This window comes from Balaenoptera borealis, assembly GCF_965194805.1.
Source record: "Balaenoptera borealis genome assembly, chromosome: 5".
Classification (NCBI taxonomy): domain Eukaryota; kingdom Metazoa; phylum Chordata; class Mammalia; order Artiodactyla; family Balaenopteridae; genus Balaenoptera; species Balaenoptera borealis.
This window is the reverse complement of record NC_138862.1, coordinates 8,610,985-8,627,207: the sequence shown is the minus strand read 5'-3', so window position 1 is coordinate 8,627,207 and position 16,223 is coordinate 8,610,985. Positions and strand designations below refer to the sequence as shown.

Genomic DNA, 16,223 nt, shown 5'->3' with positions numbered 1-16,223 from the left:
TTAGCTTCTCGAACATATGAAATATATTTATAACTGTTTTAATGTCCTTTTCTACTAATTCTATCATCTGTGTCATTTCTGGATTGTTTTCAATTGATTGATTTTTTTTCTCTTCATTATAGATCACATTTTCCCGTCTTTGCATACCTAGTAGTTTTTGATTGGATGCCAGAGATTGTGAATTTTACCTTGTTTGGTACTAATATTTTTGTATTTCTGTAAATACTTTTGAGTTTTGTTTTGGGATGCATTGAAGTTACTTGGAAACAGATTCTTTGGAGTGTTGTTTTAAGCTTTGTTGGGTGATATCATAGTGGTATTTGGTCTAGGGCTAATTTTTTCTGCACAACTGAGGCAAAACTCTTTTGAGTACTCTAGTTAATACTCCATGAATTATGATGTTTTTGCATTGGTCAGTGGGAACAGGAATTATTCCTTGCCCTGTGTCAGTGCGGACTACTGTTCCCTTTTAGTCTTTCAAGTGGTTCTTTCCCTGGCTTGGGGAATTGCCCCACATGCATGTACTCATTGATACTCAGCTGAAGACTCAAGGGAGACCCTCTGAAGATCTCTGGAGTTCTCTGTCCAGCTCTCTCCTCTCTGGTCCTCTGCCCTGTGAACTTGAGCTGCCTTGGCTTTCCTGGACTCCTGGCTCTGTCTTCACTGAGACTGTGGTCTCTCCCTGGGTTCCTTCTCCCTGTGCTATGGCTTAGAATCTCTCCTTAAGTAAGCTGGAGCAATCATAGGGCTTTCTGTGTTTCTTATCTCTCAGGGATCACTCTCTTTTGTTGCCTGATATCCAGTGTCTTGCAAACCTTCGTTTCATGTATTTTGTCCTCGTTTGTTTTCAGCAAGAGGGTTTATCCAATCCCTGTTACTCCGTCTTGACCACAAGTGGTAATTAGAGCATAGGCTCTCTTGGCTTCATTTTGAAAAAGTGATATCCTAATAACTGTTTATTCTAGTGGAGAGAGAGCTTCTGTTAGTATTTATGTAGTATGACTGTGGAACGCCTCAGATTGATCCTGGTTGAGCCATGTGCCCACCTGTGGATCAATTACTGTGACCTGGGAAGTGGTGCATTTGGATTGGCCAGTCTCCTGGGTCACAGCTATGCTTCTACCCTGCCAGCCATTGTTGAGCTGGGGGCACTAGTGGGGGCATTACTGTGTGGAGTAGGGACATGATGGCACACAAGAGGAGGGGATGCTAGTGAGATGAACTGTATATGTGATAGAGAATGAGATAATGTCAGAGAAGAGCAAAACTTCCTTTGTAATTGGGTTCAAGAAACTTTCTGAGGTACTTTTAATTTAAGCTTCATTCACACAACTTCAGCAGAGAGATCTGAATAAACTCCTTTCTCAACTGATAGAAGTTACACTGGGTTTTACAGAGTTTAGGGAAAAGGACCCAGTAAAAGTTGAGAAAGGTGAGTGGAAAAGAGAAAGAAATGAAGCACTGTCTACAAATTTAGCAGGTAAGGTTTATAATCTCTCATAATTTCCTATGCTGTAATTTTTTTTTAATGCAGTTATTTAAACTTTGAAGTTGATATATGCTTAGTGGATAGAATTTTGGTCTTGTAGCGTATCTGTGAGAACTCTTTATCTTATGCCTTTGGAGGAAAAGCAGAGTTTAACCAAATGCGATCTGAATTGGGATCTTTGATCTGAGACTAAAGAGCCTGGCTAAGAAATGCCCTGGAACAGGTTGGGTTGGTGCACCAGAGTAGGATTATATACGCTCTGAACCTGCATAAACAGAGGTCCTTTGGTTGTTTCTGGCTTCTTTTAGTGGAAGTCGCATCTTTCTTAAAAGGATCACTTATTTCTGATTTCATATTTTCACGTAGAATCAGAATGTTCTTTGTAAAATGTGTAGTAAAGAGGAAAGAGCTCTGGACCTGGAGTCCTAAGATACAAGTTCTTTGGTTTGTCTCTAAATAAATGTGGCATTAGGCCACTTTCTAGCCTCTCTCACTTGTAAATCACTTTTTAAATGGAGATACTGTGCCTAAAATGGGAGTTTGATTTGGGAGTAGCTACAAGAGGGGTTGGCTGAGTTAGCCCCAGGTTTGGTAATATTAGCTTTCTAGATTAAAATGTTCATGCTTGATACAGAAGATTTCCCAAAACGCATAAATGGGACCAGCCAGGACTATGGTTCTGTAGCAGTAAAACAAACAACCTGATCCTTGGAATTAAGAGTAAATCAGTGGTTTTGGGATCTTTTCTTAAAGCCAAGAACTCTATATTTAGAGGTAAAATAATTAAAAGCTGATTAAGAAAGATGGAATTAATAGATGCACCCCTAATCTGTGCCCGTGCTCTTCAGCAGGGTTGGAAAACTACTGCACAGGCTGATTGTTCCTCCCAGCTCTAAAACTCTTTTGACTTCAGAAGTGTAGGGAGTGTAATGACTTAGAGACTATTACTGCCTAAAAGTATTTTGAAAAAAATTAAGTTTTTTATAATGCATCATTTTTATACTTAATTTGACATAAAAATAGTGTATTTCTTTCTTACGTATAGTAAAGGTTGAATTATTTTCTTTGGGGGGGGTACAAAAATCTCTTAAGCAGAAACACTGATCTCTAGTCAGTTGTTAAAAATTATTAATATTATTCGTAGCTTTTCATTTAACTCATTTAGGTGACTTTATTTCCTGAGAGGTATTAACATTTTTATTTATTTTTTTTATTGATAGGATCCTAATCTAACATTTTAAGTAACTAATCAGTTTTCAAGCAAAATATTTTTTCCTTATCTATTTTCTTTAACTTGAGCATATTTTTGAGAAAAAATTGAATTTATCTTTTTGGAACAGGGTCATTATCGTTATTGTGCTGCTCTTTCTATGCTGGGGGAATATGACTGGGCCCTGCAAGCAAACATAAAAGCTCAAAAACTCTGTAAAAATGACCCTGAGGGAATCAAGGATCTAATTCAGCAGCATGTAAAGTTACAAAAACAAATAGAAGACCTGCAAGGTATTTCACCTAAGATTCTTTTGGTTACAGTCGAATTCCCTTTAAAACTTTTGAAGGTGGGTTTCTTGGATTAATGGAGGACCATAAATCAATTCTCAGATGATTTGTACTTCCTTTATGTTATTTCGGTTAACTCAGTTAAGTTTTTCATTTCTATTCATGTAGAATTTTGTTAGTATTGTATTCCAAAAGGTAATAATAAATGATTTGTACTTTTTATTTGAAACAGCAACAAATTATTATTTATTCTTCCGTAGAAAAATACACTTTCTTGAAATTTTGAATGAAGTAAAGCCTTTTGAAACAAAGTTTAAGATTTTTTTCTCCATTATTATACTTATTTCCTAAAGAAAAGGCCCTTCAATAGAGTTGTTTGATGTTTTTGCACCAAGTTTGTGGCTAATTCTGTAGCATGCTGAATGTATGTATATACATAGGTACATCATAAATTAGTGTGCAGGCTAGGAATTCCAGATTTTCATTTTACCCTTGTTTTCTCTCCTAAGTCGTTTTGCGTTCGCAGTACCTGAATGCTTTCATTCTGTGCTTTCAGCATATAGATCTTTCCTGTTATTTCTTCTTTGGGCAGTTAGTGTCTTATGAAGCTGAGTTGAGCAGTCCTATTTCACTAGCAGATGTTGTCATCCAACAGAACATGATTATAAGATTGTGAGCTCCTTGAAGACAGGTACTGTCTCTGATGGAGATTTATATATTGCTGCATCTAGTCAATGATCACATAAAATGAGATGTCAGATAAGGTTTGTGTAACATTTTGTTGACATCATTCTAAAACTAAAAACATCTAGAAGTGTAAAATTGTTTAGGTTTATTTTTCAGTTCCCTAAATTTGATATTCTTACTGTCAGCTTAAAAGAAATGTGAAAATCTTTTAAAATATGTGTTGCCAATCCACTGATTACTATGTGTGTGTGTGATTCATTTTTGTAGGTCGAACACCAACTAGGAATCCAATTAAAGCCTTCTATGAAAGCAGGTGAGTTAATATCAGATCAGTAGCTGTTACTTGGAATGGTTTTGCTCTGAGTTTAAGAATTGCTGTTTGATGCTTTAGTAGATAATAGCAACCACAACAAAGTTGGAGATGGAAGGATGAGAAGAGGTTTTTAAAGTGTTTGTAAGATCAGGCGACCTGTGATTTGCCTGATTTGTTTTGCTTACTGTTTGGCTGAATTCTTTGCATATGTATATATCGGAGAGCCATAGCCTAAGCCTATGGGAGAAGAGGCGTGAAATGTTAATTGGATGTTACTGTGCTTGAATGGCACCAGTTTAGCCACGAGGTTCCTGGCAGCAGAGAGCGGGGCTCAGTCTGTGCCTTTTACCCCTCACCTCTGTCCTGGAAACATCTGCTTCCAGCCTCTTGATGTCTTTCCAAAGGCTAAGACACTTCTGTTAGAAATAAGCAGCAGATAGACTTGAGTGTGCTCATAAGAAAACAAATAGCAGCCAGGATTCTACGTTTTTCACTTGGCACTTAAAATAGATTAAGCTTTTCCCACATGCTTAAATGCCTAAGATATTGAAGCTGTTAAATTTATAACAGGGAGACTTAACTTATTTTAAAATTAGAAACCAGAATACATTTCTTGAACTGTTCTTAATCTATTTGGAGTTTTTAATACCAAATTTAAAGTAATGTTTATGTATGAAACCCAATCTCACAAGTAGAGATTCTTTTTGAAACAGTATTACCTTGCTTTCAAGGTAAAAAGGCTTTACTTGCTGAAACCTCTTTGTTTGAAGGATAAGTTTTTAAAAATAATTTTTTAAAAATGATTATTTCTTTTATTACCACTCAGGGCCTACATACCTAGTTTATCAGCACCTGCATTTAGTACTTCACTTAACTTTGTGGAGACTGAAAAAAATTCCAGAAAAACTAACCACGAAATGGCAAACGGTGGTAATCAGAATCCAAAGGTAAGCTCAGTTAAAAACTAAAATTAGAATTATTTCAAGTATAGGTAGTCTTATATTTTTACAATAATATTTTTGTGATAATGGAAACCAGTACGCACCTCTAAGCCTATAGCCTGGCTCTGTGATCAGTGTCCCAGATGACCTGTGTCTGAGTTTTCCTGAACTGTAGTGCACTCAGAGCTCAGCAGGTATCACCAAGTTCACGTTTATATTTCTTTCCAGGGTTTGAGGGGAAAAAAGGGAATTGGTGTTTTCGGGTTAGATATGTAGTACGCATGGAAGGGAACTTTCCCAACCTGCTGTAAAGTCCTTCTGTTGTTAATAATGAAAGTCTCAAAGAAGCTGTATTCAGTTAGGGAGAAGAGAATAAGGAAAGATGTGATAGTATTAATTGTTCAGTAGTTATCAGTTTGTTTATTCATTTGGTAAAGCTGAGTATTCTAGGCACTGGGATAAATTCTTTGCTACTCAGTTTTATTATTTAGCTATTGAATTGTTCATGGCTCTATTTTTTTGAAAGTGTCACTAATTTTATTTTCATGGTAGGTGGCAGATGAAGCTTTGAAGGTAGATGATTGTGACTGTCATCCTGAATTTCTACCACCATCAAGTGAGTCTTTTTCCCATATGTAAATTGTTGCTGAATTAGCGTAGTGTTGCCTCAACTTCCATGCCCTAAAATTCTCACAAGCCTCACTTATATTTGCTATTGTTCTCCTTTTACTTTACAATGCTTCTGTGTTGAGAAAACATTGAATGTTTATTTGAAATCAACGCTCAGTCTTTTCATATTGTTTAATAAATTTAATTTTGGAAAACCAAATAAAGGAATGGAGAAGAAAAATGGCGCTCTTCTTGGTCTGCTACCTAATTTCCACTAGGCCAGTGTTTCTCAACTTTTATTTCATTATCTACCCCCTGCTCCCAGAGCCTTTTTAGACACTTTTTTCCCCTAATTACCCTCCCCTCGTGAAACTTTAATATCACGGATACTGTTTATCTGTCTATGTACTGTATGTACATGTGTGCTTTATATATAAAAATGGATTTGTTTCATCTTCCAATAACCAGTTACGACTTTCTTGGGGGTGATGTCACCCCTGTTGAGAATGGATGCTTTAGCCTAATACTAGTTTATTTAAATTGTATGTGCTTAGTGCATATGTTTATTTATGCATCTAGAAAATACGCAGACACACAGCCAGACCTTGTCTACTTGGCATCTTTGAGAAATGAAGGGTTCCAGAGAAGTGGATACTCATGCCTCGTTTATTTCTCAGTCTCCGTTTATACTCCCAGCTTTTTTTTTTTTTTTAAATTAATTAATTAATTAATTTATTCTTGGCTGTGTTGGGTCTTTGTTTCTGTGCGAGGGCTTTCTCCAGTTGTGGCAAGCGGGGGCTACTCTTCATCGCGGTGCGCGGGCCTCTCACTATTGTGGCCTCTCTTGTCGCGGAGCACAGGCTCCAGACGCGCAGGCTCAGTAGCTGTGGCTCACGGGCCCAGCTGCTCCGCGGCATGTGGGATCTTCCCGGACCAGGGCTCGAACCCGTGCCCCCTGCATTAGCAGGCAGACTCTCAACCACTGCACCACCAGGGAAGCCCACTCCCAGCTTTTGAGAGAAATCGTTCTAAGTGGGTTATTCTTCTCTGCCTTTTAAAACAGAGTTTGAGAGAATTCAGCAACTCAAAGTTGTTGTTACACACAGGTTACTTATCTCAAGCTTTCATGTGCTCCTTTCAGAGTTACTGTGGTGAGATTGTTGACCTTCTAGTTAGTGATCCTGTTGCTCTCTTTTCCTTCCACTTGTTTTTTGGTTCATTTGTTTATTTTTTTCAGTGTTTTTACTTCTGGCAGCCACTTCTGTCTTTTACTTCCTGCAGCTCTATCTTCTCTTAGGCTCCAGTGCTGCTCCACTTAACTGCTGGTTAGCACTTCAGCACAGTGACAGAGAGGGGGAAACGCAGGTGTTTGTCTTACCTGATGTGACTTTATAGCACGTGAAAAACCTTTGAGAATAACACCGTTTTTTTGAAAACAGCTTTTAATTGATTGGTATTTCTTAGACCATTATTATCAGATAGCACATTTAAATAATTTAAATACCATCCATACTTCTGCATCTATATTCAGTCAAAAAAATTGAGGTCCCAGGGTTAGGTTAAATAGTTTTGCCCTAGGTCACACAGTAGAAATCAAACTAGAACTCTTCTTTCTTTCTAGAAGCCTCTTTTGTTTTCTGAGATCATCAGAGCTCAGGCTCTCATCCCCTCCCTAATACATAGGCTCTGACTTGCCTCTGCCATCTCTCCCAAAGCTTCCCTCAGAGACACCCGGTCCCTACTGCTGTGCTCTCTTCTACACAACTTTGCACATGTGACTCCCCTGCCCCAAAGCGTACACTGGCTCTCTCCTCCTTTCAGTGGGATGAAGGCTGAGCTCGCAGAGCTGGGGAGTCAGAAGCCCTGGGCCTGTAAACACTCATACCAACCTGCCTGGCTTGCAGCCGCTTTCAACCTATCCTTACTTAACTCGCCCAGTCACACAGGTTTACTTAGTGTTTCTTAAAATAAAACTTCATTTGGCCCATTCTTTGCAAATCCTACTTGTTCCTTAAAACTAAATACAAATGCTGCATCCCCACTAAGGCGTTTCCCAGCCACTTCAGCTTAAGTGATTTTTCCCTTCTAGGAGTTACAAGAGCAGTTACTATGGAATAAATATTTCAGTAACAATGCATCTTCTTTTCTTCTTAATGGGGATTGTTATTTAATTGGTGAAGTGACTGTCTTTTCTTCCCATCTGATTGTAAACTACCTGAGAACAGGAACTACAGCCTGTATCTCTTCTATATCTACTATAGGACTAAATGATAATCATCATTATAATTTATCTTTATAATAATTTTATAGCATACATAGAGAAACATCATCAGTAGCTTCTTTTTTTTGGCTTACCTGTTTATAGTTAGACTCACATACAGTGTTGCCTCCTTTGCTTTCTTATTCCAATTTACATTTTTAAAAAATGTTTTACTTTCAAGCTTGTAGATTTTTATGTACAGATTTCAGGAACAAATACTTTTGTATTCGCAGGTCAGCCTCCAAAATATAAAGGAAAACAAAAATCCCGAAACAATGAATTGGAGAAGTTCAGGTATGTTTTTTAATGTAAGGGTTTTGTTTTGTTTTGTTTTGTTTCTGTAATGCCCTCCTCCCAAGAAAAAAGGAAAAATAAATCTCTTTCTAGTAGTAGCTACCTTTACATATGTGTACTATGATAAGTAATAAAAATCCCTTTCAAATAGCACGGCATGTCTTTATTAGGAGAGGGTCATTTTTGGCTAAAGGAGTATTAATCCTGTGTTAATACTGATTTCTGAAAGTCATATAATACGAGATATATCAGTATTAATTTTTTATTTATTTATTTATTATTTTTGGCTGTGTTGGGTCTTCGTTTCTGTGCGAGGGCTTTCTCTAGTCGCGGCGAGTGGGGGCCACTCTTCATCGCGGTGTGCAGGCCTCTCACTGTCGAGGCCTCTCTTGTTGCAGAGCACAGGCTCCAGATGCGCAGGCTCAGTAGTTGTGGCTCACGGGCCTAGTTGCTCCGCGGCATGTGGGATCTTCCCAGACCAGGGCTCGAACCCGTGTCCCCTGCATTGACAGGCAGATTCTCAACCACTGCGCCACCAGGGAAGCCCTAATTTTTTAAAATTCCAAAATACAGGCTCATAAGAGGAAAAAAGATTCAGATAAGTATAAAGTGAAAACTTAGTCTCCTTCCCTGTTTGCTTTATTTCCCCTCTCTCTGACTCCCTTCTCTAGTACCTTGCTTTAGAAACTTGCTGTTAGCAATTTCTTGGCCATCTGGGAACTTAACTTTGCATACACAGGCGTGGCTATCTGTATATTCATAGGCGAGGATTTACTAATGAACTGACCACTTAGAAAATTCATTCTACCAAACATCCCCCCCAAATTAGCAGTAGGAACTCTTGCCACCAGTCTTTAGAGTTAATCTCCCGTTAGCTACAAAGATATAAATTGATTGCAAAGTGAAATTGTAAATCTTACAACAGATACAGAAATTCATGAAATCAATGAAAGTGGTGCTGGAGAAACTGCAAAGCCATTTTTGCCACAGTTCCACTAGTTTTCAGTTTTCTCTTCATTTCTTAAGGCTGATTACTTGATAGGTGCTTAAAGGAGAACGATTTGAATATCAAAGCACTAAGAGAAATTAGTAAAGCCCTATTTTTAAAAAGTGACCGTTTTTTGATGGTGCCTCAAAAGTTAAATACAAAGCAAGGCCATAGTGCCTTTTGTTGTTCTGTTATTTGTTAGAAAAGTCCTGCGTCTTCCTCCTTGCCCCCCTTCCCTCAAAAGGAAACCAAAACCCAATACATGCTCATTCTTTGAATGCACAGTTTTATAACTTTAACCTGTTGTGTTAAAGATAAATTTATTTTCCTGATATTTTGTTTCTGTTTTCAAACTGAATGCTCTTCTTGATTATGTCTACTTCATGAGGTTATTTAACAATTAAATGGGACAACCACATAAAATACTTAGAGCCCTGGAACATGGTAAATGCTCAATACACTTTAACGATCATTATTGTTAACACTATAGTTTTCATTGTTGTTGGAACTCTTCTGGCCTACAGCTTGCTTTTATCTCTTTCAAAATGCCTTGACTCCCTTTCCGTATCAGACCATGGAGATCTACATCTGTCATTTTCATGACTGCAGGATATTTCCTAGTATAGATGTGTGTGAAGGAGAAATTTCTAGAGTGGAACTGCTGTCAAAGGGGATGTGTAATTTTAACTTTGATAGATACTGCCAAATTCTCCTCTCAAAAAATAAGCAGTGTTCACACTCCTACTAAGCTATGAGAGGGTGTGGTATAATAAAAATATTTATATATTCGGTCTATGTCCCCAGTTCCTGGCACAGGGCTCCTAGGACCCTTGGAATTTCCTGAGTGATGAGAGTCTTTCGTTATTTATAATGAGCCCCTTCCTCTCTACTTGAGTTTATACTAATAAAGTGATCCAAGGCTGGGTCCCTAACCTTCAGGATTGAGACTGGTCACCAGAAAGATAAAGTGTGTGATTGGTTGGAACTTTTCAGCCCCACCCCCGATCTTTGGGGAGAAGAAGGGAGCAAGAAATTGAGTTTAGTCACCAATGTCCAGTAATTAAATCATTGATGCCTGTGTAATGAAACGTCAGTAAGAACCTCTAAACATAGGGCTCAGGGAGCTTCTGGTTGGTGAATACATCGAGATGCTGGGGCGCTGGTGCACTCTGGGACTGTGTGAAAGCTCTGAGGCACCCCCTTCCCCTACACCTTCCCTTGCATCTTTTCCACTGAGCTGGTCCTGACTTACATCCTTGACAATAAACTGGTAATGGTAAGTAGAGCGCTTTCCTGAGTTCTGTGAGTTGTCCTGGGGAGTAGTTGAACCCAAAGGGTAGTCACGGGAACCCCTGAATTTGTAGTTGGCAGGGCAGAAGTATGGGTAGCCTGGGTACCCCATTGTGGCTGAAGTGAGGGCAGTCTTGTGGGACTGAGCCTTTAACCTGTGGGGCCTGAGTTCTTAACTCCAGAGTTGGTGTCAGAATTGAATTGTTGGACACTCAGTTGGTATTGGAGAATCGGTGTGGAAACATGACAGGTATGTGGTGTCAGAAACCCACACATGTGGTGTCAGAAAACACCACCTGGAGTACCTGAATCTTCCTTACCCTCGCCAGCATTGGGGGTCAGACTTTCTGAAAAGGTTATATCTTATTAACGGATTTTCATATGAGGTGGATCATCTTTGCAGTGTTTTGGGGCACATTTCTTGTTTCATGACTTTGTTGTTATTGATGACTTTAGATTTGTAATAACTTTAGGTAATCAGTGTAAATCCCCCAATTTCTTTCTTTCTTTTTTTTTTTTTAAAGCTGTTCTTTTATAACATCTGAATAATCAGTTCATCTGGTCCCCTTTCCCCAGTAAATTTATAGGGATTTTTATTGGATTTAGAAATTAATTTGGAGAGAATTGGCATCTTGGTAATATTTCTATTTAGGAACTTGTGACTCTCCATTTACTAAGTGTTTAAAATGACCTTCAGTAAGTATTTTTTTCTTTATATAAGAAGCAGGGTTGTTTTATTTTAAAATAATTCAAAACAGTGCTTTTCTCTTTTAGTTCTGGTTCACAAGGGAGTTTACCAGTAGATTTGAAAAACATCTTGGAGAAACAGTTTTCTAAATCCTCCAGAGCTGCACACCAGGTAAAGGCAAAGGCTTTTCTAATGGAAAAGCAAACTCTTTGAACATAACATTTTTCACATGAATTAAGTCTAATCGTGTACATCTCTAAAGTTTATTTTTTAATAATTTTAGTTATGAACATATAATTTAATAGATGATTGCTAAGAAACCAAATCGTCACTAATTTATGTTTTAACTTGGTAAGTGTGTGAACCAGAGATTTAACTAATGTTTACTGAATACTGAATACAAAATTGTTTGTTTCCCATAGATTTAAAAGGAAGAAGCAAGTCTTCCCAAAGTGTTAACTTTTAAGTTAAATATTTTAAGAAGGTTTAAATGATTTTAAAAGGTTTAAGCACCTGTGGTTTTATTACACCTACTATAGAACCATTAAAGAGCAAACTTTTTTTTTTTTTTAATTTATTTATTTATTTATTTTTGGCTGCATTGGGTCTTTGTTGCTGTGCGTGGGCTTTCTGTAGTTGCAATGAGCAGGGGCTACTCTTCGTTGTGGTGCGTGGGCTTCTCATTGCGGTGGCTTCTCTTGCTGCGGAGCACGGGCTCTAGGTGCACAGGCTTCAGTAGTTGTGGCACGTGGGCTCAGTAGTTGTGGCTCACGGCCTCTAGAGCGCAGGCTCCGTAGTTGTGGCACATGGGCTTAGTTCCGCGGCATGTGGGATCTTCCCGGACCAGGGCTTGAACCCGTGTCCCCTGCATTGGCAGGCGGCTTCTTAACCACTGCACCACCAGGGAAGTCCCTTATTTGGTTTTTTACGTAAGATAGCTCTAGTAGCACTTAGTTGTCTTTAACTTCATTCAAAACAGTTTTGATTGTATGTGACAGCTGTCATATCAGTGTGCATTTAAAAAAAAACTTTTCAAAATTGGTGAATTTTTGTGTAACCATTTTAACATTGAAGGTGGAAGAAAACAACATTTTCAGCATGTTACGCTTTATTATTTCAAGAAAGGTAAAAGCGCAACTGAAACGCAAAAAAGATTTGTGCAGTGTATGGCGAAGGTGCTGTGACTGATTGAACACGTCAAAAGTGGTTTGTGAAGTTTTGTGCTGGAGGTTTCTTGTTGGACGATGCTCCATGGTCGGGTAGACCAGTTGAAGTTGATAGCGATCAAATTGAGACATTAATTGAGAACAGTCAACGTTATACCACATGGGAGATAGCCGACATACTGAAAATATCCAGATCAAGCGTTGAAAATCATTTGCACTGGCTTGGTTATTTTCATCTCTTTGATGTTTGGGTTCCACATAAGTTAAGCAAAAAACACCTTCTTGACCATATTTCCACATTTGATTTTCTACTAAAACGTAATGAAAACATTCTGTTTTTAAAACAAATTGTGATTGGCAATGAAAAGTGGATGCTGTACAGTAATGTGGAACAGAAGAGATCATGGGGCAAGTGAAATGAGCCACCACCAACCACACCAAAGGCTGGTCTTCCTCCAAAGAAGGTGATGTTGTGCATATGGTGGAATTGGAACATAGTCCTCTATTATGAGCTCCTTCTGGAAAACCAAACGATTAATTCCAACAAGTACTGCTCCCAGTTAGACCAACGGAAAGCAGCACTCGATAAAAAGTGTCCAGAATTAGTCAACAGAAAATGCATAATCTTCCATCAAGATAACGCAAGACCGCGTGTTTCTTTGATGACCAGGCAAAAACTGTTAGAGCTTGGCTGGGAAGTTTTGATTCATCTGCCATATTCACCAGACATTGCACTTTTGGATTTCCATTTACTTTGGTCTTTACAAAATTCTCTTAATGGAAAAAATTTCAATTCCCTGCAAGACTGTAAAAGGCACCTGGAATAGTTCTTTGCTCAAAAAGATAAAAAGTTTTGGGAAGATGGAATTATGAAGTTGCCTGAAAAATGGCAGAAGGTAGTGGAACAAAACGGTGAATATGTTGTTCAATAAAGTTCGTGGTGAAAATGAAAAATGCCTTTTATTTTTACTTAAAAACTGAAGGAACTTTTTTGCCAACCCAATATACCATTCTGAGGAGTGATTTTGACGATGGGGGAAGCTATTCATGTAAGGGGCAAAGGGGTATATGGAATCTCTGTACTTCCCTCTCAATAAAAAAATGCAAGGGATACAACTTTGATATTACTTTGAAGGAAATTTATCAAGCTAAATTATGTATTAAAGGAATAAAGACTTTTAGATTAGTGATACATTTATTCCAAGAGCAAGGAAAAAAACCCAAAGAAAGTAGAAGGAAATAACAAAGTAGAAAATAGTGAAGGAGATTGGTTCAAGATAGTGGAGTAGAAGGACGTGCTGTCACTCCCTCTTGCGAGAACACCAGAACCGCAACTAACTGATGAACAGTCATCGACAGGAAGACACTGGAACTCACCAAAAAAGATACCCCACATCCAAAGACAAAGGAGAAGCCACAGTGAGACGGTAGGAAGGGTGCAATCACAATAAAATCAAATCCCATAACTGCTGGGTGGGTGACTCACAGACTGGAGAACACTTATACCACAGAAGTCCACCCACTGGAGTGAAGGTTCTGAGCCCCACGTCAGGCTTCCCAACCTGGGGGTCTGGTAACGGGAGGAGGAATTCCTAGAGAATCAGACTTTGAAGGCTAGCGGGATTTGATTACAGGACTTTGACAGGACTGGGGGAAACAGAGATCCACTCTTGGAGGGCACACACAAAGTAGTGTGCACATCGGGACCCAGGGGAAGGAGCAGTGACCCCATAGGAGACTGAACCAGACCTACCTGCTGGTGTTGGAGGGTCTTCTGCAGAGGCAGGGGGTGGCTGTGGCTCACCGTGGGGACAAGGACACTGGCAGCAGAAGTTCTGGGAAGTACTCCTTGGCGTGAGCCCTCCCAGAGTCCTCCATTAGCCCCACCAAAGAGCCCGGGTAGGCTCCATTGTTGGGTCACCTCAGGCCAAACAACCAACAGGGAGGGAACCCAGCCCCACCCATCAGCAGACAAGCAGATTAAAGTTTTACTGAGCTCTGCCCACCAGAGCAACACCCAGCTCTACCCACCACCAGTCCCTCCCATCAGGAAACTTGCACAAGCCACTTAGATAGCCTCATCCAAGAGAGGGCAGACAGCAGAAGCAAGAACTACAATCCTGGGCCTGTGGAACAAAAACCACATTCACAGAAAGACAAGATGAAAAGGCAGAGGGCTATGTGCCAGATGAAGGAACAAGATAAAACCCCAGAAAAACAACTAAATGAAGTGGAGACAAGCAACCTTCCAGAAAAAGAATTCAGAAAAATGATAGTGAAGATGATCCAGGACCTCGGAAAAAGAATGGAGGCAAAGATCGAGAAGATGCAAGAAATGATTAACAAAGACTTAGAAGAAGAATTAAAGAACAAACAAACAGAGATAAACAATACAATAACTGAAATGAAAACTACACTAGAAGGAATCAATAGCAGAATAACTGAGGCAGAAGAACAGATAAGTGACCTGGAAGACAGAATGGTGTAATTCACTGCTGTGGAACAGAATAAAGAAAAAAGAATGAAAAGAAATGAAGACAGCCTAAGAGACCTCTGGGACAACATTAAACGCGACAACATTCACATTATAGGGGTCCCAGAAGGAGAAGAGAGAGAGAAAGGAGCAGAGAAAATATTTGAAGAGATTATAGTTGAAAACTTCCCTAACGTGGGAAAGGAAATAGCCACCCACGTCCAGGAAGTGCAGAGAGTCCCATACAGGATAAACCCAAGGAGAAACACGCCGAGACACATAGTAATCAGAGTGGCAAAAATTAAAGGCAAGGAAAAATTACTGAAAGCAGCAAGGGGAAAATGACAAATAACATACAAGGGAACGCCCATAAGGTTAACAGCTGATTTCTCAGCAGAAACTCTACAAGCCAGAAGGGAGTGGCATGATATACTTAAAGTGATGAAAGGGAAGAATCTACAACCAAGATTACTCTACCCAGCAAGCATCTCATTCAGATTTGATGGAGAAATCAAAAGCTTTACAGACAAGCAAAAGCTGAGAGAATTCACCACCAAACCAGCTCTACAACAAATGCTAAAGGAACTTCTCTAAGTAGGAAACACAAGAGAAGAAAAGGACCTTCAAAAACAAACCCAAAACAATTAAGAAAACGGTAATAGGAACATACATATCGAGAATTACCTTAAACGTGAATGGATTAAATGCTCCAACCAAAAGACACAGGCTTGCTGAATGATTACAAAAACAAGACCCATATATATGCTGTCTACAGGAGACCCACTTCAGACCTAGGGACACATACAGACTGAAAGTGAGGGGATGGAAAAAGATATTCCATCCATATGGAAATCAAAAGAAAGCTGGAGTAGCAATAGTCATATCAGATAAAATAGACTTTAAAATAAAGAATGTTACAAGAGATAAGGAAGGACACTACATAATGATCAAGGGATCAATCCAAGAAGAAGATATAACAATTATAAATATATATGTACCCAACATAGGAGCACCTCAATACATAAGGCAACTGCTAACAGCTATAAAAGAGGAAATTGACAGTAACACAATAACAGTGGGGGACTTTAACACCTCACTTACACCAATGGACAGATCATCCAAACAGAAAATTAATAAGGAAACACAAGCTTTAAATGACACAGTAGACCAGAGAGACTTAATTGATATTTATAGCACATTCCATCCAAAAACAGCAGATTACACTTTCTTCTCAAGTGCGCACGGAACATTCTCCAGGATAGATCACATCTTGAGTCACAAATCAAGCCTCATTAAATTTAAGAAAACTGAAATCATATCAAGCATCTTTTCTGACCACAACACTCAGATTAGAAATCAGTTACAGGGAAAAAAACGTAAAAAACACAAACACATGGAGGCTAAACACTACATTACTAAACAACCAAGAGATCACTGAAGAAATCAAAGAGGAAATCGAAAAATACCTAGAGACAAATGACAATGAAAACACGATGATCCAAAACCTATGGGATGCAGCAAAAAC

At 38.9% G+C, this 16,223-nt stretch overlaps 1 protein-coding gene across 18 annotated transcripts in view; it reads left to right on the top strand.

The window, feature by feature from the left end:
- The window catches only part of TTC3 (tetratricopeptide repeat domain 3), a 136,379-nt gene that overhangs the window by 40,227 nt on the left and 79,929 nt on the right, over nucleotides 1–16,223 (top strand). For all 18 annotated transcript variants that reach the window (XR_014245343.1, XM_082394565.1, XM_082394555.1 and 15 more), the window contains 6 exons: nucleotides 2,830–2,992; nucleotides 3,944–3,989; nucleotides 4,816–4,936; nucleotides 5,483–5,546; nucleotides 8,033–8,093; nucleotides 11,146–11,230. Coding sequence is in view for 17 of the 18 variants with exons in the window: in XM_082394565.1 (XP_082250691.1) it covers nucleotides 2,830–2,992; nucleotides 3,944–3,989; nucleotides 4,816–4,936; nucleotides 5,483–5,546; nucleotides 8,033–8,093; nucleotides 11,146–11,230 (540 nt within the window). In the remaining variant the exon portion in view is untranslated. The remainder of the gene's footprint in view (nucleotides 1–2,829; nucleotides 2,993–3,943; nucleotides 3,990–4,815; nucleotides 4,937–5,482; nucleotides 5,547–8,032; nucleotides 8,094–11,145; nucleotides 11,231–16,223) is intronic.